Raw genomic sequence first — 24,950 nt, 5'->3', positions numbered from 1 at the left:
CCCATGGTTTGCCTCCTCTGTGAAATTTGGATCATGTTCTGTGTGCTGTTTTGTGACCAATTGCATGGTATGGCATGACAGAACTTCTTTTGTCTTAGAATTTCAGAAAGCTGAGGTATAAATTATACCCCCTTCTCCAATAGCTTCAGCTTGAGGAGGCGGGCAATTCACTTGAGATGGAGGTTGCAACTGTCTTCACTAGTAAGTGGGTTTGTTGCATCACCCTGTCACCCTAATTAAAAAGAAGCATGAAAAAAAGCAAAACAGAGCAAAATGAGAATGAGGGGGATAAATGTTGAAATGTCAAAGCAGTTAAAAAACCTAAGTAATGCATATGGAAAAAATATTCTAAATATCTGAAAAAGAAGTGATTTCCCATTAAAAACCAAAAGCCGGCTCCCTCCAAAAGCTCTAACTTAATTAGCAAAAATAACCTCTTCAAGTCTTCCCCAGGAGCTGGAGGTGATGGAACAGGAGAGGTTATGGGCTTTCTTTCTAAAACCTACAAGACTAAAAGGAAAATGCTACAACAACTGGAATATGTAAAGAAAAACCTCTAGGATTAGTGTGGACAGAAACAAAATTCAAATGCCACGTGTAACACTTTTACATCACTTTAATCCTCATCCACCATCCCTCTTGTTGCAGTCCAGGGTCTTGACATATCGATTGTCTCTGCCAAATTGCTTAGAACATTAAGGACCAATATAGTGTTCAAACAAAGCAGTATGATAATGCACAGATGAACATTTTAACCCTCCAACATGAATATAGGTGGTTTTCATCGTTGTAAAACTGGTAACAGAAATCCATCATGAATATTTGAACCGCTTGAGAGCAAAGGAGACCTCATGATGTTTGGGACTTTACCCACAACTTTACACAATGCTGCTAATACTTTAAAACTATGTTCTGTTAACATTAGAAGTTTCTCAGACAATTTTGAATCCAAGTTCATAAAAATCACAGCAATGGACGATAGTAACTTTGCTCTAATGCTCAGCATTCATAGTAAGCCTATCCCAAGGTATTGCTTATGTTTAAAGCCATCTGGGAGGGCTTTTAAAAGACAGCATCTCAACAAGATGTACATACCTAGGTAGTAAGGTAGTTGTGTGCATTTTTGCATACATAAGTGGAGGAAACATTACTTGCTGAACAGTTAAAAGCCTGTCTTGGACTTGCAGTCTTCTTGTCTGTAATTTAATATGGGATGATATACATTTTAAAATGTGCTTGAGTTGGAGGGAAAATATGTCGGGGAAAGGTGAAGGACAACACCCCCCCCCCAAAGATAAGTAGAGAAGACACTCTGCATGGTACTTTTGAAAGCCTCGCCTGTGTTTTTGATAACTCAGGCTATTAAGGGAGAGTTTCAACATTACAAGTTGTTTCCATTTTTATCAGTCTGGAAGATACTGTATGCTTGGGCTCTGTTCTTACAACCTCTAGTGTGGATTAGAATTGCCATTTCACCCTTAAGGCACTTAAACCGTGCCTGGGTGTGCCAGAATATCTGCTTGTATGTTTGGTGAAATGTTTCTGTTTTAGCATCCTGCTGCCATGGCTATTGGGACCGTTTATGGTTTGGCGCAACAACTCTTAGAATTGTAACTCTTAGAATGTAGCTGTTGATAATTAGTTAACAAATGGATTGTTTAGTCCATAGCAGGTTTTTGTTTTCTCATCTTTCAATGCAAGTATTTGACCACACTCTCAAGATATTATAATCCAGGTGTAGCCAACGGGATACACTCAATAAGTTGCTGGACACCAACCCCCACCCATTGCAGCTATTCTAGCAACATCTGTTGGCTGCTCCTGTATAATCTATATTGTAATGCAGTAAACAAATAAAAACATACTCCATGGTAGTAAAACCTCTGACAGCAATTGGCTGAGCTGCTATGACACCATGGAGTGTTAATTTGTGTTCTAACTGCTGAGGTAATGAAAGCTGACTTATTGAAAGCAAGCCCAATGCGCAGGCCAGGCAACAGCTTGAGACATGAAATTTCCAGAACAGAACATAGTATATAGTATCTGTCTTCGGTTTGACTGGGAAAAGGTCCTATGCAAGAGGCTGAGATAAGAAGAGCTGTTATGAGCCAAGGACCTAGGTGGTTTGGCTGCTACAAAGCGTACTAAAAGGATGAGTCGCACATCCTCTTTCTAAGCTTCTGGTGCCTCATGTCCACAGTGGCAGTGAGTATCTGGAATTCACACACCTCCACTGCTTTAGTCATTACACTGTAGAAGGAGCCTGTAATGGTTAGAGCCACTCTCAGTAGGAAGCTGAGGGGCAGTGAGCCGAGAGGAAGGTTTACTACAGGTTCAATCGTAGAATAAAGCAAAGAGCTGGTGGAGTTGATAAAGTGGGACTTGGGGAAAACCCCTCACATGGTGATTTGAGTTGTTAAAATAACAAGGTGGCTGGGGAGGGTGGGAGGGTTGGAAGCTGAGAAGAACAATGGCCAGAGGTGTAGTTTCTTAGACCTTCAATCCCTTTAAGTCCACTCTCAGGAATAAATATTTCACCAGGTGCAGTTTTTCTCCTGTTACATTACCACCCGTGATAAGGAAAAAGCTACCTTGATCTAAATCTTCCTTCAGCTGAGCTGTTAAAAAAATTTGGGTCTGGTCCTAGAAAATGTAAGGGAACAACTGGGCCCAAAGCAGGGAAGTAGGGCTAGATGGATTGGATCAGTCAGAGCCACTGCAAAGGTCTGGGTCATGTTCCAGGGGCTCCCTCAAAGGGAACTGCCAGATCAGTACAGCATCAGGCTTGCTTCCCTTTTCTCCATCTCTATGATAGCTAGTAACACTGAGTGGGCTTTTGAGTAGCAACCACCAGGCAGGCAAGCAGTGACTCCGGCTTGCACCTAGTCATCTCTCACCCCAATTGCCCAGTCAGAGTGGAACGACAGCCTCCAGTAGTTGGCAAATGCAACATTCCTGCTTTTAATCAGTTATCGGAGTAAATACCATTAACACTAGCTGATTTTGTGAACTGTCTTGAAGGGAGAGTTTTGTTACTTGGCAGACCTTAAAGAGGTTGTTAATTTGTCATATAAGTATGCTATTCATTCTTACTAATGACCAAGAGTTTTATTGCTTAGATCAGGAATGGGGAACTTATGGCCCTCCAGATGTTTCTGGACTACAGCTTCATCAGCCCCAACCAGCATGGCTCAATGATCAGGGAGGCTGGGAGTCATTGGACCTCAACAACTGAAAGGTACAAAGTTAGAAAAGGTTATGCTAGACAGTTGCAGGAGTCTTACAGATCAAACACTAGCGCCCTAGAACAACACAGCACAAGGGGTAGGCAATTTCACTGTTAGCTGGAGGCTGCCATATAATGGGACTGTCTCAAACAGATTTGAATTTGCATACCTTCTCAGTAAAATGTTTTAAGAAACACTGCACTGGGCAGCAGGCAGAATCATCCTATATGTTAATAGATAGCTATGTTATTGCTGATCAAATTACCTAGACTGCAATAAAATGTATCTATGTGTAGATGATTTCACAAGAGGAAGCTCTGCTGCATCCATGATATTAAGAATGACTCCAAAGGCAGTAAGAGGGCATTGCACATTCCAGCAGTGCAAGAAGAATCATACCTCCTTCCAAACAGCTTGAAGACATGCATGACTAGAGAATTTATGAAGTCAAATCTCTGTAAGCAATTGCCCTCTTTGAATACACAAGATTTGCTGAACAAGAACAGAAGGCCACCACTAGTATCAGTTTTTTAAACAGACTGCAATGCCTATTTGCACCCTGATCTAGCTGGCTCTGAGGACTGTTGGCCAGTGAAATTCAAATACCTGGGTCACATGGCACCAGTCCCTTGACACCCAGACCCATAATAATGCCCCCCCCCAAATAGCATCAACTTTATGGCACTGCCGTTTCATGCATATTTCCTTTTCTCCCTTCTATTTAAGGAATGAAGATGTGGGAATGATAAAGAGAAATCTAATCATCCATGGTAATGTTGCGGAAGAGGTAAGCCATGGATTCCCCATTGTGGATTCGGCGGATGGCTTCAGAGAGGATCAAACTGATATCCACAGTCTTTATCTTGGGACACTGCAGTTTCTGCACTTCATGAGGAACTGTATTGGTTACCACCACCTAGCAGTGCACAGGGAAGTAAAAAGATTAAATTTAGAAATGTGTCTGAAACATAATTCACAGAATCTAACTTTTAAAAAATAAAATCAAACCAGAAGTTCCTTGATGGGTCACCAAACACACACAGTGTGCATTTGCATTTAGATTCCTTAATGGAAATAGAGGTTGCAGCCAAAGTTTTGAGATTGTGTAAGGTATTTGCATTTGATGTCCCACAATAGTTGGAGGTGCCATTAATATAATTATTGCAAGAACCACAAAGAAAACTATAAAGCTGCAAGAGAAAGAGGGCAGCTGGTAGTAAGGAGCACAGGAGAGGCGGCTGAAAGCAACACCTGGCACCTCTGCTCCTCAGAAGCAGCTGCTGCTGCCTGAAATGCTTGAGATAAACAGATGGGCCGGAGAAAGGAGTGAGTTGTGACTGAGCAAGCAAGCTGAACCACTAGTCCTAGTATGAAGTGTCAAGTAATAAGCTCAGCAGCACCCACTCACTGAAAAAGCAACACTTCACCTGGACCAAAGGTGGCTGGGGCATTCAATGCTTGTCTGCCTAAGGGGTCAGCAAACTTTTTCAGCAGGGGGTCGGTCCACTGCCCCTCAGACCTTGTGGGGGGCCCAGACTAGATTTTTTTGGGGGAAATGAACAAATTCCTATGCCTCACAAATAACCCAGAGATGCATTTTAAATAAAATCACATATTCTACTCATGTAAAAACACCAAACAGGCCCCACAAATAACCCAGAGATGCATTTTACAAGGACACATTCTTCTCATGTAAAAACACACTGATTCCTGGACCATCTGCGGGCCAGATTTAGAAGGCGATTGGGCCGGATCCGGCCCCTGGGCCTTAGTTTGCCTACCCATGGACTTAGGATTTAAGACAAATCTAGCAGTACAGCTGCAGTTTTATTTAAATAGTGCTAAAATCCTATAAAGACACTTAGACCTACAATTTCCCATGATATCTGATCATGGGGAAAGCATCTTGAGTGGTGTTCAACTAAGTTTTACTCAGAGTAGACCCACTGAAATGAGTGGCTAAGTTAGGTCCATTAATTTCAGTAGGTGTAATCTGAGTACAACTTAACTATGTTTTGCATAGATGGGCACTGTGTTAATGGCTCTCGACTGTAAACCTCTAGGCCAGAAGACAAAATGCACAAGCATTGCCACTGTAGCAATCTGCTGCATTTTGCTGCTTGGAAAAATGCAGCCACATCGTTGCAGCTTCAAGTTTCCACAATGCTTCATCCTTTCTTAAGCGATAAGACAAGGAGGCACTACAGCACAGCATTCCTCATGGTGGGAAAAATGTTTCGGTCTGAAGTATGAGATTACTGAGACAGGCAGCACAGCTCTGTGTTTCCGTAGTCAGAAAACTTTTAAGTGCTGAACTATAGCAGTGGGAGAATGGGAATCCCTGTTTATGAGGTTCTTGTTTAAGCCAGCCATTCTTTTTCCTGGAGTAATGAACCAGTAGCATTTGGTCTCAATCTCAGCAAAACTCTAACTCAAGTTAGTTTACCATACCATCTGCTAAAAAAAATATGCTGCAGCAGGGCAGTGGGGTAACCTGTGGTCCTCAAGATGTTGTTGTACTACAATTCCTGTCATTCCTGAAAATGGATCATTCTGCGTGGGGCTGATGGGAATCCTAGTCCAGCAACAGCTAGATTCAAGCAGAAGCCAACTAATGTTGTGTGTTTATATATTCAATGTGTGCAACACTCTTCTACTCTGTATACAAATCTGTCAACTTATTGATCAAGCTAAATCCATCATTTGCTATTTAAAACAACACTAATACACAAATAAGAGGGGATCTTGCCCATAGAGCAATATACCAAGACTTGCCTCATCAATTGATGACTCTTCAATTAGACGTGGAGCATCAGCAGACAAAAGCCCATGAGTTGCCATGATGAAGATCTTATAAGCACCACGCTCTTTCAGGATTTCTGCAGCTGCCACGAAGCTTTCCACATCATCAATGATGTCATCCTGAGAAGCAAAACAAATCCCAGTTAAAATCTGGAGGTTATTAGCAAGCACACACTGCTCCACAGTCCCACAAGCCGTACATAACCACTTTGGCAAATCTGGAATAATTTGAAGATGCTTCAGTGTCTAACCTAAAGTTACATATGAACTTTTGGTACATTGTCAATAAGTATTTCAGTAGCAGGTATTTATACCAGCATGGAATGAGTCTGCTTCCTGGACAGGGCTGAGTTCCTATGATGAGCACATGCCAGGCACAAACTTTCCAAAGATTTATGAAGGAGTGCTGTTTTGAAAATATACATGAAAAATGCTTCTTTTGGCAAAGATATATTTGAAAATATAAAAATGGCTTTAGTTAGCTCTCTCTCAGAATGCAGCTGTCCATGCTGCTCGTTACAAACTCAAGAAGTGTCTTGTGAAAAGGCAGGCACTAGGAAGCTAGTCACACAGACTACACAAAATGTACTGGTTTGGCACAATTTGTTGACTGTTTGAGAAATCAGAATAGGGACCTTTGGGTAGGAGGTTCCGAAAAGCTTGTTCATATGGGGTTCTATGACACAGTGGCAACATGCACACTATGCAAGCTTGGATATTCAGGATGTCTAGTCTTGCATCTTAAAACAATCATCCCTCCAAATGGAAAGGCTACTGTACCCAGACTTTTGTCCAGGAGGTTAGCAATGAACCCGAAAGCTTCGCGCAGCGAGATGTCACTGTCTATCAGAGTTGGATTTTCTTTCCAGATAGAAAACTAACAGGAATCTATACCACAGCCTCATAAGGGCATTTAATATTGGAGGACAGCATCCTCATTTAATTAGGTAGAAAAAAGTGAAACTAGACAATACAATGTGACTGTTTAGTGTTCCTGCATCCATGCATAAATATTTGAGATGTAATGAAACCTAGGAAAAAATCCCATTCGTCTTCATGGCCTTTTAGTTCCTTACCACAATGATGGCGATTCTACCTCCAACATCTCCAACTACTGTTATTGGTGGTTTCTCTTTGGCCATCATAACTAAGGAATAAAAAACCCAACATCAGAATCACAGCTTCATTGTAATATGCATATTCCTCTTTCATGCTTTGTAAATCTGATACTGCAGAGACCTCATACTGGACATTTTGTTTCACTTAAATGAAAGACAGTTCAAATAGCAGCTGTTATTATTATTGAACACAAACATACCTTGTCACATTTAAGCAATTCTGAATGAACTGTGTTGATGCACAAAAATTATGTCTCACAGCACTGATTTCAGCCACCCTTTAAAGGATCATCTTTAGATACCCCTCAAATTATTTGCAAGTGTCAGCATATATGTCAGTAGGTATCTTTGTATTTAAAATCTAAAATGTGTTCAACACAAGCTAACCTGGTTGTCTAAAAATGAAGAGAAACTATTGTAATGATAGGGGGGAAATTCAGGGAGGGGAATAAAATACATAGACTAAGGCATTTAGGAGTAGGTGCCAAATAGTATGAAGAAGTTGACCAAAGTAATCCTGGCATTTGGTAAATGAACCGATTTTGTAATGTCCAACAATTCAGCATTGCATACTATCATACCCTGTATTTTTGCAGTAATGTAATCTTGATGGTAGTCCTTCAATGGCAGTCCTTAACATTACACTGAGGTGTTAAGGAAATGGCTTTCCTATGTTGAAGGCAGGAGGAAAAGAATAATCGTATTTGCTGTGTCAAGTACAGTAAGTGTTCACTGGGACTTACTCAGTGTTTTTATTTTTTCAAAAACTAACTCTGTTTAAGAATTAAGCATTTTAATTTTAGTGCAAATTTAGAATTAATTTTGTTCAGGTAATAATAAAAGTCTCTTGGTAGAAAAACTATGCTAATACTCAAAGGGTTATTTGTGGCTTCCAGCTTAAATCGACATCTAAGAATAGAGATTTGGTTACATGAAGGGAACCAGGCAGATATTGCCACTCAGGAGGACACTGAGCTAAGCTAAATAGAAATTCAGCACTATTTACTGATAAATGCCATTTCACAACAGTATCAGATTATCAGGTGAACAGAAAGAAGCATTTGCAATTTATTTCAGCTCTTTATTGTAATGGAAGTCATGAGACCAGTAATGGTAGCAGTTCACCCATTTCTTCTGAAGTATTAAACTGTGCACTTTGTTTTAAATTAATGGAACAGTAGTCAAGCGTGCAGACAGTTTTGAGAAATATTCTCTTTTACTTGACAATTATCTCTGAAGGAGAAAAAACAGGCCTTTGTTCACCTAATGTTTAAGGCGGTGGTGGGGCTCACATTGCTCTAATAGGAGGTAGGATAAATCCCAGAATCAACATGGCTACTTTCCTTTCCCCTGGCTTGTCTCAAAATAGTAAGTAAATATTTTTGTTGAATGTAGAAATCGACTGACTTTAGTTTAAAAGCCCAGCCATGCTGGCTTCATATGAATGGAGTGAACTCAACATTGCTGTTTTTTAAAAATGCCAGGGTTCCGAGTGAAAAGATTGCAACCACTGGTATAAAGAAAGCTCTTTGTAGCTTTTTCAAAATGCAAACAGCAGGTCTACAGTAGTAAGAGCTCATTCAAATACATCATGTGATGCAACCAATGAAATTCTGCCTCTATTGCCAAGGTGTTGCCATTTTTCTTTGATCAAGCAACAATGTGCTAGTTATTAAAGAAAAGTCAGGAAAAGCTTGATAGGGGCTGCCTTGATGAAGTATTGGGGGGGCATAATTGTAGGTGGGAGAAGCATCTAGTATGAACGTTGGGCACAAGGATTCAGAACTTTGCTTGGCCAGAAAGTGTTGCAGGTGACTGAGCGCAGGCTGCAAGAGGGTTGTTCAAATGCCCCCCTCCATGCATACATCCAATAGAGGCGAGAGGCAAGGTTGTACCTAACAATACACAGCCCATGGGCTCTGTCCCAGATGCCCATACATTTACATATCTACTTTTTAAAAAAATAATTTTTATTTAAGATTTTCTTGGTTTACAAAAGTAGGTGCATTGTCTCTTTTTTCAGGTTGTAAAGTCTTTTCTACAGATCAGTTACATGTTATATGAGACATTAGTCTTGTATTCAGTATAAGGTTGGGGAAGAAGAGGGGAGGAGGAGGGGTGGTGGTGAAACTTATTAAGGGTTTCACTTTTTGAAATATGGCAACCCTATTTGAGCACATGCTCAGCCCAGGTTTTCAGGACCAGTCCTTTCACACACAAATCACAAATCACCCAGTTTTCATTTTAGAATGCTTTTTTTTTTTAAGGGGGGAGACTTCTGGTGTTGCCGTTAAAAATCTGATTGCAGATTATTCCTGAATGTGTGCATGACCTCTGATTTAAAAACAACTTAATTTTGCTTGGTTCCTTATCTCCCTTTAGATAGCTACAATTTATTATGTGTGCAGAGTTTGTTTCCTCAGCAGAGAACTCAGATGGCTCTTACATTGAAATGCCTTGCACATCAAAACAAAGAAAAATAAAAGTAAAGAAAAATGCAACAACATACAGGGTAGCTCCAGACCAGTGTGCAGAGTAGTATTTTTTACTGTTGGAGGAGAGTGGCGTCCATCATCCATGTCTTGCTCTGTGCACTGAGCCTCCCCATGGATGACCGCTAGTCCTAGCCGTAGTCGCTCCGCATAAGACTGGGCCCTACATAAAAGCAACAAGATTTTAGTGGGGTGAAATACATTAACCTTTGAAAAGTCCCCTGCTTTAGCTCACTTCCATGTGCTTCATTTAAACAGGATTCAGCCTGGAAAAGGAGTTTGCTTTTTCAACTAACTATACGTAGTTTATGCTTAAGAATGTTGCTTTTCACTATTGTTTTTCAATTTCCTTTTAACAAAATAGACTTCATGCACAACCATCTTCTGCCACTTTAATATGAAAAGCAGATGCTATTTATTTTGGAAGTGTGTCAAACACTTCCAAAACATGATGCTCCTCTCCTCTGTCTCTGTAATAACTTCAAATGTTGAACTGAAGATATAACCTAGGTCTGGATTAATCTAAATAGTTGTGCTGGCGGAAGCCAGGGCAACAAGTACAGTACCGCTAACATAATGAGGGTCGCCCCCCCCCCCCCGATCAGCCCTGGAAGGTTGGAAAATCCCTCCAGAACAGCATGCAGGAGGAGAGGGGAGACCATTCCATCTGGAAAGCAGAAATTCTTGTGGTGATGGGAGTGATCTCCTTAGCATTACTTTGCATTCCACTCAAAAGGGAAAAGAGGAAAATGTCTCAAAGTGATTAACTGTTCAAAAGAATTTCAAAAACAGTGTCTCCAAAGGTTCAAAAATATTTGTATTGGTATTCACTGGAAGCTGATGTAATTGAACAAGAATCAGTACACACAAACTGTTTTTTCTATTGGCATGGATGGACTGATCCGAAGCCTTAAAAAAAAAGTTAAGAAAAACCCCTAAGCAGTTCGCATACATTCTTGATTTCCTTCAGATGGTCTATAGGGCCACACCAGAATTCTGATTCTGATAGAGTAATACAGCTAAGTTATCAAATGGTAAACAAATATGGGAAGGGGTGAAGACTGTGCATGGACCAGGTCCAAACAGGTTGAAGATGCTGCAGTTGCATCAACTGTCACTCCTTTCGGATTTTTATAAAGAGAGAATTACCACTTCAATTCAGGAAAACCAAGGGAGACATGTCAGTTGCTCTTGAGCTAGACACTGAATAAAGCTCTCCATATATAGGTGGTGGACCAGAAATGCATTGGGCTATGCATCTTTTAAACACTGTATCTGCCACATTGATGCAGTTTTCCAGTGGCCATCCTATTATTAAAAAATTGTCCCAGGTTCATGCCTATTAAATTGTATTCAGAAGATCTCTTCCCACACCACCCTTCCACAGATGAACGTTTCACAGCACAGAGGTGGATGAATTTATCATATATATTTAAAATCTATTTTAGGGTTTCTTGCTGGTGTTTTAAGGTGTGCAGTAGAAGAATATGAAGATGAGCATTTCAGCATCTCCCAAAAGTTCTTGGTGCATCTCCTTGCTATACTTCTGATAAAAAGAAACTGTTTCTTAGCAGAGCCTGTCACTTTCTCCAGCAAGAGAGAAAACAAAAACCAATCACCTTTTGATTCTCTTTTCCCAATTCCTCACATATCAACCACTTAATCTCTAGCACTAAGGCATCCTGAAACATTGCCTGTACAAGCTGATTTTGTAGGGTTTATTCACGTCAAAATTAAACTGTATTTACCTCTTAGCAGCATCAGGACTCTTTGCTACAATTACTGCATTTCTGTAATCAGGAATCTGGAGCACATTGAAACCATGGTGAGACTTTAAAGCAGTTAAGCTCTGACACAGAATGAATTAGGTTTTTTAAAATAAATAAAATTGCTCTTTTGTTACATAGGGTGACAGCTGAGAGCAATGCTATCATCATTCTCAAAACACTGGGAGACATTCAACTAAAATTGGCTTTTAAATAGTTCTACACAGTTTTTACTTTCATTGCTGCAGGATGTTTAAGTAACTAGACCCCATCCATATATATTTTTGACTAGCCTTAGCTCAGAGGCACACTAAAACATGAAGCCATGGATTCATTAACAACCACCACAAGCAGAGGCAAAGTCAGAAGAAAATCTATGAAGAAAATTACCTCCAGCATTAACCAAGCTATCAGCAAACGCTTCCCAACATGCCAAGCAACTTGCACTTTTAGCAAGGAGGCTGCTAAGATACATTAGTGGGATCCCCTTTAACAGCAAAGATTATATAATAATAAATAATAATAATTTTTATTTATACCCCGCCCTTCCCAGTCAAGACCGGGCTCAGGGCGGCTAACAACAAATAATATCAACACAAATATAAAAGAAACAATTCAGTTAAAACAACAGAATAATACAATGTTAAAATTCAATTTTAAAATTAAAAATCTACGAATAAGATAAAACCATTATAAATAAAACCTTAGGGGAGGGTAACCGTGGGGTCAGACTGCGTCAGTCCGAAGGCCAAACGAAACAGCTCTGTCTTGCAGGCCCTACGAAAAGATGACAAATCCCGCAGGGCCCTAGTCTCCTGGGACAGAGCGTTCCACCAGGTCGGGGCCAGTACTGAGAAGGCCCTGGTCCTGGTCGAGGCCAGCCTAGCCACCTTGTGACTCGGGATCTCCAATATGTTATTATTTGTGGACCGTAATGTCCTCTGTGGGTCATACCGGGAGAGGCGGTCCCGTAGGTACGATTAGTTGCCTATAGCAAGCATAAGCAATATACAAGTCTAAAAATGACCAATACTAAACAGAGTTCTAATCAAGCTGAGATTATAACTATTGATGGATCAAAATAACTTCACCTCTTCTTGTATATACTGAAGCAAGAAAGGGGAAGCCCTCAGGTTATCAACAGGAAAGCTAAAAAATCCCTGGATTTCTTTTTGATGAAGATCCATAGTGATGATGTGTGTTAAGCCTAGAAAAAAGAAAGAACATATATTACACCAGTGTGCTAACTGCCAGCCTAGGGGCCTGATGCACACCCACCCACCCTAGCAAGACCTCACTAAATCTGATAGCAATAGCTGATGGGGGAAAGAAAATAAAGCGGACATGGTGCTGAGGTGGGTGAAATGGTGTAAACTTCTTTCCTTCCCCACCCCACTGCCCAGTGGCCTAATGCAGATGAATGGATCAGCTGAAGAGAGGGAACATGTGCAATGTCTGTGTGTATGCGAGGTAACCAGCTCCCTTTTGGCCACTTCCACCCTGGGGTTTAGCAAAGGTTGAATGTGACCCACAGGCACACACAAAAAAGGTTAGTCCATTAAACTCACTGAAGAAATGTGGTAAGGTATCAGTCACATTGAAGTACCAGGTAGCATGGAGGTAGTCTGCAGACCAGTGCTGCCTCACTAGTCATTGGCTGCCAGTCCATGGTGGCTCCATCACAGCCAAGGTTGGGCAGGATGCTTCAGGAACTAAATATGGCACCAGTCCCTGGCACATGGTGAGGAGGACAGGGCTTGCCAGTCCACCACATCACATAATTTGACAAACACTGGTTTAAAGAATCTCATTCACAAATTTTACTCCTAACAGGTAACTGATCTCTTGGGTTTGGGTAACCCATCATGATGATTGCTGCACACGTTTCTGCATTATAGGTTACAGCGACCATTGAACCTTAGATGTACCGGATGTTGACTCACAATAGACTTTGGCACTGGAACAGTAGTAACACGTAGAGCAAATACAAGACTAAAAAACCACAGCTTTATGCCAACGTTTTTGTGCAATATTTAGAACAAGGCATTAAAAAAAGAGAGCCAGACAGGGTTTCATCCAAGGTTCAGTAGGCCCCAGACAAGAGTCCTCCTGTGAACTTTGTTACTTTAGTAGTCACCTTTGCTGCTCCAGCCTTTGCAAACTTATGTCTCTCAGAGGTCTGGTTTCCTATCCACAGTGAGCAAAGCCAGGAATTTTAAGGATACCATTTCTATTTCACCCTTCGTCTAAGAAAAAACACACACATATATGTTTTTACCCTCTATTTTATCCTAACAAATACCCTGTGAGAAAGGTGTGGTGAAATTCAACCACTGTTTCAAGGGCACCAAATGAGTTTCTTGTTCTATTATATAGTTCTATTATATAAAATCAAACTACTAGTTTGAGGGTAGCTATTTCTACTTTCTTCTGAATAGAAATCACTCTTAGTACAGTGGAACCTCGGTTTACGAACACAATTGGTTCCAGAAGTCTGTTCATAAACCGAAGTGTTCGTAAACCGAAGTGAACTTTCCCATTGAAAGTAATGGGAAGTTGATTAATCCGTTCTAGACGAGGAAAAACACCCCCTAGAACGGATTAACCGCTTTGCTCCGATGCCTTCGCGGAGGCTGGGGAGCGTTTCCGCGACTGGGCTGCAGCCGCGAAAGCGGTCCCCGGCCTCCGCAAAGATATCGGAGCAAAGCCCCAGCCTCCGGAAGGCATCGGAGCTGGGACTTCGCTCCGATGCCTTTGCGGAGGCGGTCCCCGGCCTCCGCAAAGGCATCGGAGCGAAGTCCCGGCTCCGATGCCTTCCGGAGGCCGGGGAGCGTTTCTGCGACTGGGCTGTGCAGCCGCGAAAGCAGTCCCCAGCTACCGGAAGCCGGGGCCGCTTTCGCGGCTGCACAGCCCAGTCGCGGAAACGCTCCCCGGCCTCTGGAAGGCATCGGAGCGAAGTCCCGGCTCAGATGCCTTCCGGAGGCTGGGGAGCGTCGCGAAAGTGCTCCCCGGCCTCCGCAAAGACATCGGAGCGAAGTCGCTCCGATGCCTTTGCGGAGGCCGGGGAGCACTTTCGCGACTGGGCTGTGCAGCTGCGAAAGCGGTCCCTGGCTTCCGGTTGCCGGGGACCGCTTTCGCGGCTGTACAGCCCAGTCGCGGAAACGCTCCCCGGCCTCCGGAAGGCATCGGAGCCGGGACTTCGCTCCGATGCCTTTGCGGAGGCCGGGGAGAGTCGCGAAAGTGCTCCCCGGCCTCCGCAGAGGCATCGTAGCGAAGCCGCTCCGATGCCTTCCGGAGGCCGGGGAGCCACGAAAGCGGTCACCGGCCTCTGCAAAGGCATCGGAGCGAAGTCCCGGCTCCAATGCCTTCCGGAGGCTGGGGCTTTGCTCTGATGCCTTTGCGGAGGCCGGGGACCGCTTTCGCGGCTGCAGCCCAGTCGCGGAAACGCTCTCCGGCCTCCGCAGAGGCATCGGAGCGAAGCCCAGCCTCCCCGAAGGTATCCGACGCTCCGATGCCTTTGGGGAGGTTTGGCCTTCGCTCCGATGCCTTCGGGGAGGCCGGGCCTTCGCTGCGGGCCTCCAGGAGGCATCGGAGCGAAGGCCCGGCCTCCCCGAAGGCATCGGACGCTCAGTAGACCTCCGGCACCTCGGTTTACTAACTTCCGGGTTAGGATAGTTCGTAAACCGAAAGTTCGTAAACCGAGGTGTTCGTAAACCGAGGTACCACTGTATTACAAATGCTATCCCAAATATGTGGCTTGTTTTAGGATTATTTTTGGCTGTTCTTTCTGCAAAAAAGAAATGTATTCTTATAGCAGGAAGGTCTCTCTGCAAAAACAGCCACTCACTTCTTCAGGATCAGATCTACTGTGGGAGGTAAAATCTTGCTGCTTCTGGTCAGCTCACTCACCTGCTTTGGCCAACATGGAAGCAAGGAGTTTGCAGACTATAGAGCCTCTCTTCCTCATCTTGCTTTGTTTGCTGTAGGGGAAGTAGGGAATTACCCCAATGATATTTTTGGCACAGGATGTCCTCAGTGCATAAGCCATGATTAATAGTTCCATCACCGCAGTGTTCACATCTCTGAAATTGTTCAAAAATATTAATTAGTAATCCATCTGCCAATCAAATTCTAGAAACAGCTTCTTCTAAGAAGAAAACCGTGTCAGCCAAAATAATGTGACCAGATTTTTAAAAATCATTTCTTAGACCACAGCAAACAAATTCATTTTTTTAACCTAACCTAAAAGTTTTCAAAGTAGTATTCACAGAATCTCTGGGGTTTTGCAGAAACTTGCCAGGGGTTTCTGAATGCAAATATCAGAAATGGCGGAGACACTGCCCAGTCAACAGCTTGTGCACCGTTACTAATCTTATTTCTTTATTCCATAAAATACAGCTTGAATTTCTTTGCAAACAACCTCAGAGCAGTTTACAAAAATGACATGATCCATAAAAACTCAGTTAAACGCAACTATTTTAACATTTAACCAAATAATTAAAATCAATGATAAACTGAAAGTCAGATTAAAATGCATGTCTCCTGCAGAGCCTGTAGCCAGGGTTGCTGCAACAAACAGCTGTGGAAGCCTTTGTAAGGCAAAGGTGTGAGAGGGCATCAGAGGAGGGAGCTGACCATCATTCAAGGCACCCCAGGGTGTCACGGCACACTGGTTGAAAACCACTGCACTAAAAGATCAGTTCCTTCCAAATACAGGGTATTGTGGCATCTGTGGCAGTGTTAATGTTCACCCATGTCAACATGTATCAAAAGTTCTTTTGCACGAGCTATACCTTTTTCCTTTATACATAGTGCCTGACAGACCCATTGATCACCAATTTCAAAAAGAATGTGTTTGTGTGTGGGGGTGTGGGGGTGTTAGCAATAGCCTTTTGCAACAGGGAGCTAAACAGTATTGGCAGAAGGTGAAAAGGCCTAAACATGCCTAATCACTTGCTGAAGGTATTAGGGACCTGGACCTGGAAGCACTCTAGAAGCACACGCTGTGAAGCACAGTGAACATTCAAACTGCAACCCTTCTTTCATCTGCACTTGGCGTTCCACCAGATTTGGACCACAGTCTTTCCTGATCATCTGTGATGATACCCTTAGGAGTCTTTTGGCTCTCCAAGACATGTGAGTGATTAAGTCTGTGTTTTAGCCAGCTGCTCTCATTTCTTCCACTGTAAGCTTTCCCTTGGAAAATTAAACCCCCATTTATCTTCACACATTTGCCAACGTTCTCCAAATTGGTTTGTTCTGCCTCCTATCTCCACCAAACTGCACTGTTTATATACACAAAAAAAGCTTTGTTCACCATCAAGGAAGTAGCCAAGAATTACATAAAACCACTCCATCCCCCAAGCAATTAAGACAAAAAGTTAACAGTGCACAATTTCCCCCTTCTGTGGCTTAAGGTGGCAGAGGCTAAGGAAGGACAGTCATTGTTTACTAGGACTATGCATTTCACAAGCTATCAACCTATGCTTATGATTTTGAACTAAGATTCATAATGACCAAGTATGAAAACAACAGCCCCAATGCTTCAGGCACATTTACATGTTAAGGAAATAGGTCTAGGTTAAAATTGTTCAGAAGTCTCAAGGCAGAAAAAATGGGGAGCGGGAGAGAGAAAGAACACAAGGTCTTTCCTGCATCATAGATATACTGTACTTACACGAATCTAATGCACCACTGAATCTAAAGCGTGACTCGATTTTCAAAACTTTGAAATAAAAACAGTATTTGCTGGGGAATGTAAATCTGCCATCAAATCTAATGAGCACCCTAATTTTTGTGATGTAATTTGGCCAAAAAAAGGTGCCCATTATGTTTGAGTAAATATGGTACATGGTAGGATACCAACTATGTTACTCCTATCTATTCTTTCTCACCATTCACATCTACTGCAGTGCTGGTTCAAGAGCCATCATCCCAGCCCCATAACTCGCCTCATCATCTGGGGCATTAAGCTCTTACCAGACAGAGAAGTTTGTGCGAACTAGAACAGAATGGTTCTTTTTTTAATTCTTTAAGGCTATTTCTGCACCCCAAGCTACTAACCTAGATATGTGCAGGCAAGCAAGCTACACCATATTTGGGAGGCAGGAAGAAGGAAAACTGCTTTTATAAACTGATTTGAAAGGGTGCCTTATACATATACATCAGAACTGTTGAGTCGCAGCTTTGCTGCAATTCAGACCTTCCCAACACCACAAACTTAAACAGCACCGATGAACTGCCCTTGCTGCTCCTTGGATATTATTATTGATTAAATTTCTATCCTGCCCTTTCTCCCAAAGTTGACCAGGGCAGGTTGTCTGCACGGCAGATAAAGAGTGGCAGCTGATGCACTCCACATGGGGAAAGGATAAAACTAAATCCCAGGCAACATAGGAATCATTTTTTGAAGCTAAAGCACACAGCCAGAAAGGCAGGGAGCTCCTGGGCAGATACGTTGTAACTAAACAGCACTAAAGGGATATGATAATCGATATGGGTGGCATGCTATCTAATTCGTTAGAAGTTGAAGGTCCACAGGGGTTTCCTGAATCATCTAATAAAGAAATCATTATATAAGATCTGGATAAAATATAAAGAAATATTGGAACCAAAAATACCTCTGTGGACCTCGCCGACAGAAGCTATGGCAGTTAAGAAAAAGAACATGGAGGGGGTATGGGCCACATACCGAGTAATACTAGAAGAAAAACAGGAAGAGACAACCCTAAAAATAATATGAAGAAATTAAGGAATATCTGACAGACTGGCTGCAATATTTCCAAGTAAATCAAAGATTAATTTAATAGGTACAGTATTGCAAAAGAAACAGATAACATACAATGAGAATGTTTGGAAGTCTTTTTTAAAAACCTCAGCTACATTTTCTCCCCCCTTTCTTTCTTTCTTTCTTTCTCCCCCCCCAATAAATTGTAGTGTCATGTGTATTGTGAGGTATACAAAGTATCTTTGCTTCAGTTGCCATCATTTTCCTTTTTGTTACAAACAAAAACAGAGTGTTGTATAAAATGTTATATAAATGTATATTTTTAAAAATAATAAAGATTGAATTGTGAAAGTTAAAAATAAAAAATAAAAATAAACAGCACTAAAGGCTATTAAGCAGGCACATTACTGGCAAGAGGCATTTTATAATAGAGTTCTGCTATAAAGATTAATCTAGTTAAAGGAGCCTTAAAAAAAATAGAGCCTTAAAAAATAGAGAACAGCATCCCAAAATTGCAAGGAAATAGAAGAGTAACTAATACAGTCTTCAGGACAGCTTTGCAGACTGAGGAATTGAATCGGGTTTCATTTACTGTCACTTTTAAGTGCCACATTAAGGTGTCGGATTTAAAGTCCACAAGGTTGGTGTAAAAGATTAACTAGCGTTAATAACATCATAGGCTCTCTTGTTAATGATGGTGAATGGGTAGTAGGGATGGCAGGAGTATATTTACACATATAAATAGAGAGGAAAGACTCCAGAACAAATCCACTCAACCAGAGTTCCCACATATCCAAGGATGTGGGTTTATAAAATTCAGAATACAATCCACACAAAGGCACACACACAAAACCCCCACAAACCCTTACCTGGGTATTGTCTGAATAATGAACACATCCTGACCTCGAACGGATTCTTTTATTTCAACCCTTGTTTCTGTAAAGGAAGCACAGATATTTGAAAATAATCCTAGCAAATTAGCCTGGTAATACCTACGTATAAGCAGCATGGCTGGAATGGGGAGGGTGGGTTTAAAGACTTAACAACAACTTTATTACAGTTGTAGACCAGTATAAAGACTTCACAAAATTAAAGTATTAAAATGTTTTCCAAGTGTGTATTTGAGATAATGGATCTTTAGAGATGGTCTGATAGCTTGAGCCTGCCCGATGTATTACGGTGTTTTTAAACTTTCTTTTTTTCTTTTAGCCTTTCTAGGGTTCATGTTGCATTCTAACGCAGTTCACAATTTAAAGCTGGCTGGAGGAAGATCCGTGTTGTGATCAGTGGACAGGGACATGCGGTTTAGATGTGGTGAGCGAGGGAAGGGATTACTTGTGCATCCAAAGAGGTGGGAGGACTGCAAGTCCTACTCTGCCAAGCCATCCCCACCACCGTCCATCAGCGTCACTTGTCCAAAACTCTTCCAAACCATTCCACCTAAGCTCTGCCAATGGATGCCCCTCCTCATCAGCTGAAAGAACAAAGTTAATCATCCATGTTGAAAGGCAGTATATCTTTTTGAAAAGCAGGTGCTGGGGGCAAACAGGGAAACACTGTTGTCCTCATGCCCTGCTCATTAGCCTCCCAGAGACATTTGGTTGGCCAAAGCTGAAAACACGGTAATAGGCAAGATAGGGGCAAGGGACTTGGCCAAGGTCACAAAACTAGGTACAAGTGGTGGAATCTGAACCCAATTATCACTCCACAGCAGTACAAATGTAATTCCAGGAATGCTAAAATGTGTTGTGGGGGGTAATTTTTGCCACCTAGAGCTCCTTAGAGGAAAGGTGGGGTATAAACTATAATTAAAAAAAACAGTTGTTTTTGCAAGGGTAAACAAAAGCACATTAAGTCTTTAATACCCATATTGAATAGGTTTGTCAGAGACTCACTCAGTCATTGACAAACAAGTCTTAGCAATTTTATTTAAGTGTTGTGGAAACAGCTAGAAAATCAAAGGGCTCATCTCTGGGTTCTGAAAATAGGAGAATAGTCATTGGGAAAATGGCCTTGAGACATAAAAAATTGATAATTTTCCCCATGGGATTTTTTCCCCAATTTTGGAATATCTATAGTCTGTTCTTCAGTAGATGCTCTAGTCTAGAAGAAAAGCTTGACTTGCCTCCATTGGTTTCCTGATATACCACAGCTTTTCCGAGCTCAGCACCAAGTCGCCTAGAAAGAGACACATAGAGATTCAAGATTTAGATTCTCAACAATAGCTTACTAACATAGGATTTCTCACTATGCAATTCCAGAACAGCAAATCTAAACTCAGCACTAAAAGACAGGGCTTACTGGCAAACTGCCTGTCACAATAAAATTTCAACCCTGCTTGTTGATCAGAACAAGACTCCTGAAGCAACTTTCATTATAGCAAGAGCAAACACCCACACATATCCAAGTGGCTTAGGATATCTACCCCGAGTTTTACCGTAAAGCTAGTTTAAGTAGAATTTTAAAACTAAAGCCAGGGCTGAAGGGTTCCTAAAGCAAATTTCCCATTAAAAAGAAGGGGCTGAAAAGCATTTCAGTCTGCATAACCTGGTCTAACTCTTCCTAGGATATTGGATCTTACATAATTCTGGCATTAGAAATTTAATTGGGGGAAACTGGTGGCTAAAAAATTCTAGGAACAAAGAGAGATACTAAGGTATACAGCTAAAAAATGTATTAGATATCTTCTCGCTGTCCCACCAGCGGGGGAAGTTCATCAGATGGTGACAAGGGATAAGATCTTATTGGTGGTGCTATCCCAATTATGGAATGCTTTCCTTCTAGAAGTACAGTCATACCTCGGTTTAAGTACGCCTCGGTTTGAGTATTTTCAGTTTAAGTACTCCGCGGACCCGTCTGGAACGGATTAATCCACTTTCCATTACTTTCAATGGGAAAGTTTGCTTCAGGTTAAGTACGCTTCAGGTTAAGTACAGACTTCCGGAACCAATTGTGTTTGTAAACCGAGGTACCACTGTACTATTAATGCCAACATTGCTGACAAGGGCAGAACCAGGTTATAATCCATCTGTTTGCTTGGGCATTTATGGGATGTTCTGTTGCTGCTATTGGTGTGCTGGAATTTTTATTCCTACTTTTTATTTTGTTATGTTGTAACTCTCCCTAGGATCAAGAGATGAAGGACAACTTACTGGTATATATGTCTTAATTTTTTTTTAAAGAAGCAGCTATTAATTAGAAGCCATCACTAAGCAAATATTTTAGCAAACGTGTATGCATTATTTACAAGATAAGCAGTTACTCAATATAGCACATTTCAACTTCACAGGCTCTTTCAAGTTACACTGAAAAGCTATTTATGCTTCAAGATATTATAATCAGAGATTTGTTGAAACATGAACATCAAACCAAAAGCCAGTTTTCTTATTTGTTTTTGATATTTTACACAACACATTAGAAGGCTACCCCTTTAATCAGCTTTATGGTTTCTTTTTCATAGCCTTTGTGGGACATATTGATCCTAAACCTTTGTGAGATGGGGAAAAGCATGAGCACACATTTCTGAGCCTTGGACAAATCCAAAATAGAAGGTTAAGGTTCATAAGCTTTCCAGGTTGTCAGTTTTTCAGTTTCAAAAAGTATACAGTAAAGAGATTATTATTATAAATATAGAATAAGAGGCTAACTCAATTATGCGTTACTGCTGTTTAAAAGGTTACCGATATGGAGCACAGTTATCCTGAAAGTAACAACAGCAACACAGAATGAATGTCTCTTTTTTCACTAGAAGTACCCTTGAGATGGTAACTGGACTAACCAAAGGGGTTTGCCCAACTTCTTTGGGAGATCTCCAATGTTGTGCCAGTGAATGTAACGGAATTCCTTTTCCTCACCTCCCTGTCACACCCATCTTAGCAGGTGTCCACCTGCTCCACAGGGTTCCCCAACCACCCAGAGCAGATTTGGGAGGATTGGGGGGGGGAGGAGAGAGAAGGGGAAGTTCCACCACACAAGCAGATTTCAGCTGTGCAAATGGGTTGCCACAGCAGGATACCATCTTTTGGATTGAACTAATGCTTGTTTGGCAGAAACGGGACCACAAATGCTTTCACCAGTAATGGGTATATTTCTTATTCTGGCATTTGTGATGCCCAACAAATATTTGTTTCCCAATTTGTGCATGGCTTCAGAAGCAGAGGCTTGCCCCTGTAGTCACAATGACTACTTTGCCTCCACAGTCAGAGGCAATCTGCTTCTGAATACCAGTTGCTGGAAACCACAGAAGGGGAGAGTGTTGTTGTGCTCATGTTCTTCTTATGGGCTTCTAGTTGGCCACTGTGATAAGAGGATGCTGAACTAGATGGGCCACAGGCCTGTTCCAGTAAATCTATTATGTTAATACTGTATTGCTAAACGTAAGAAGCACTCCAAAGCAGAGACCCTCCTTACTCCTTCCAACTGTCAGCAAAATTCAGACCAACATCAGACACAAGGCAACACCCCTCTCCCAAGTCAGGGAGACAGGGTTGATGCAAGAACAGATTTTGGCAGTCCACCAATACCAGACAAATGTTGCAGACCCACGAACAAAAGGGTAATTATTATTTTGTTTCAGTTTTAGATTCTCCAACCTATAGGAGATAAGGTAGTTCTAAGTGTTCTAAGAAGAAAAGCTGTCAAGATTCCCAAATAAAATATGGATATACCACATAAAACAGTTGAAAACTACAAACTCTCTTTAATAAAGCAACAAATGGAATCAACAAATGTGCACACATTGTTTATAATACACCATGAATGCTTACTTTACAAAAGGCTCAGTAAAACTCAATTTAAAATATTTAAACCTGATTCAATTGTCGCTTAAAGCCCCAATGTTTTAAAATGAAAAGAAAGTAATGCTAAGCACTTGGGTGGGTCATGCATTCTTGAAGTAGGCTGAAGTGAAATACGGTATGTAAACTCAGGCATGTGGCAAAAAGCCTATTTTAGGAAAGATGGCTTACTTTCCAGTTCATATACTGTTTAATTGCAACTCATGAATATAGGAGAACAAGATGCATAAAAACGTGAGACACTCACTCAGTGATTTTCTTCGCCAGCTCTGTGCAGGCTGCTGTGGAGTTTGCCGAGAAGACCCGGTAGCCACTTCTGGCTGCGTTCATTGCCAAGGAACCATGCAAACCCCTTGGAGCTCGAGGGTGAGAAAACACAGATCTATAAGGTAACAGCAATTTCCTTGGCATCCTCCTCTTCAGCCTCAAACTACCAGATCAGGTTGGGGTGGGGTGGGGGAAGAAAGCAGTTTACAAGCAAGATCTTCCCCAACCCAATTATTATAACCAGAAAAGGAGTATTTCAAAGAAGTTAAGAAGCCCAAAAAGTCAGATCAGTGTTACTGGTCTTTACACGTCCCCTTAAAATACTACATATAGAAATGGAGATACTATTTGCATAAGCAGGTCAAGCCCCTAAAAACTAGCATGCAGAAAGCTTAGTGTGAGGGTTGAAATTTAAAAGCAAAGTAAGTATGCAATGCAGAAAATGAGAGGAAGGGCAACAAGGAGTACAAGCAACGAAACTTGTTTACATACAAGAAGAAAGGTGGGGTAGGCAGACTCGGGAAAGAGGGTTTCTCAAGACAACAGGAGTAGTGGCGGAGAGGGCTTGGCCACACACGCGGCCAACACCAGAGAAAAGTTGCACTGGAAGTAGGCAGGGCAACGTCTTCCTGCGAGATATGGGGCAGAGGAAGCAGGGAACACCACTGCTTAAAGAACACCTTACAATGATATTATCAATTAAAAAAAGGTGGAGGAATGAAAGGGAATCAGAGGCGTGGAGCTGCGAGACGGAATAAGGAGAAGCGGATTTTGAAAGGGGGTGGGGGTCGGTTGGGTGGAATATGGAAAACGATGAAGTCTGGGTGCAGAAGGATCAGACCCTCTCAGGCCACCCAGAGGAGACTAGGCTGGGGTGGGCAGCTGGAAGGACCGGGGGGAAGCAGGGCGGGGGGAGGTTGGGGGTCTAAAAATGAGGGGAGTGGGGCTGTGAGGGATGAGGCGGGGAATGGAGTAACGAGGAGAATGGGTGGGGGAGTGAGAGGAGGGCGGATTTAGCAGAACTGCGAGGCAGTTAAAGATGCAGGAGGAGGGCAGTTCCAGGCACCGCTGCGGCTTAGGCGCCCACACGGTCGTCTCTCTTGCAGCTACTGGTCCCTTCCTCGTCGGGACTCTTTCGGGCCCGCTCGCTCTCCAGCCCCCCAACCCAAGCGAAGAGTCAACTCCATGCCCGGTCATAGAGACGCCGCCCTAGAGCGCCACCTTCTGCTCTCGGCGGCCATTTTCCGCAAGCAAGGCCTCTTCCCCCCTCCCTCTCTCCCTCTCTCCCGCCCGCCCGGCTGTTGAGGAAAAGATTTGCAGTCCTCGCCGGTGTCACGCAGACATGTTGAGTGAGGGCAGGAGGGAAGAGCGTGCTCAATATACTCACCACTTACCCTTCAGTTCCCTCCGCTGCTTACGCGGGGATGTTTCGGTTGACTGTCTTAAAAGGGGGGGGGAGAAAAAGAAAAGAAATCCCAGTGCCACTTAGCTGGGAAGCGTTTCACCTCTTCCTTAAGACCGTGAAGAGTTTTCCCGAAACAAAGATGGCTGCTTCGTGGAGGGAGGGGGAGTGTCCGAAAAACGGCCGAGTGGGAAGTTCTAGAATAAGTCTCCTCTCGCCTTCAAAGGAAGTGGGCGGAGCCATTGTCGAGTAGGGCCGGAGAGGTCGCGAGCAGAAAGCGACAGAGGAGGAGGAGTGCAGAGAAAAGGATGCTTTGGTCGGTCGTTTACGCTTCAGCCTCTGAGGCTGCAGTC

General features: G+C 42.4%; 1 protein-coding gene across 3 annotated transcripts; it reads right to left on the bottom strand.

Annotated features, from left to right (window-relative positions):
- Positions 1-601: 601 nt before the first annotated feature.
- PRPSAP1 (phosphoribosyl pyrophosphate synthetase associated protein 1) lies at positions 602-24,747 on the bottom strand. Of its 3 annotated transcripts, none has more exons than XM_035104542.2 (11): positions 24,583-24,747; positions 23,176-23,287; positions 20,258-20,310; positions 19,002-19,068; positions 15,315-15,487; positions 12,497-12,612; positions 11,388-11,443; positions 9,657-9,802; positions 7,106-7,176; positions 6,003-6,149; positions 602-4,143 (listed from the first exon to the last, which is right to left on the bottom strand). In XM_035104542.2, the coding sequence occupies exons 2-11, from the start codon at positions 23,256-23,258 to the stop codon at positions 3,985-3,987; spliced, it is 1,071 nt and encodes a 356-aa protein (XP_034960433.1). In that variant the 5' UTR covers positions 23,259-23,287; positions 24,583-24,747; the 3' UTR covers positions 602-3,984. The 3 variants fall into 3 exon arrangements, with proteins under 3 accessions (XP_034960433.1, XP_034960434.1, XP_034960432.1); XM_035104543.2 differs by lacking the exon at positions 24,583-24,747 and adding an exon at positions 23,688-24,463; XM_035104541.2 differs by lacking the exon at positions 24,583-24,747 and having other exon boundaries at positions 23,176-24,463.
- Positions 24,748-24,950: the final 203 nt, after the last annotated feature.

The sequence above is a fragment of the Zootoca vivipara genome, chromosome 2 (assembly GCF_963506605.1).
Source record: "Zootoca vivipara chromosome 2, rZooViv1.1, whole genome shotgun sequence".
Lineage (NCBI taxonomy): Eukaryota > Metazoa > Chordata > Lepidosauria > Squamata > Lacertidae > Zootoca > Zootoca vivipara.
The sequence above is the reverse complement of the archived record's forward strand: the minus strand, read 5'-3'. Positions and strand labels throughout refer to the sequence as shown.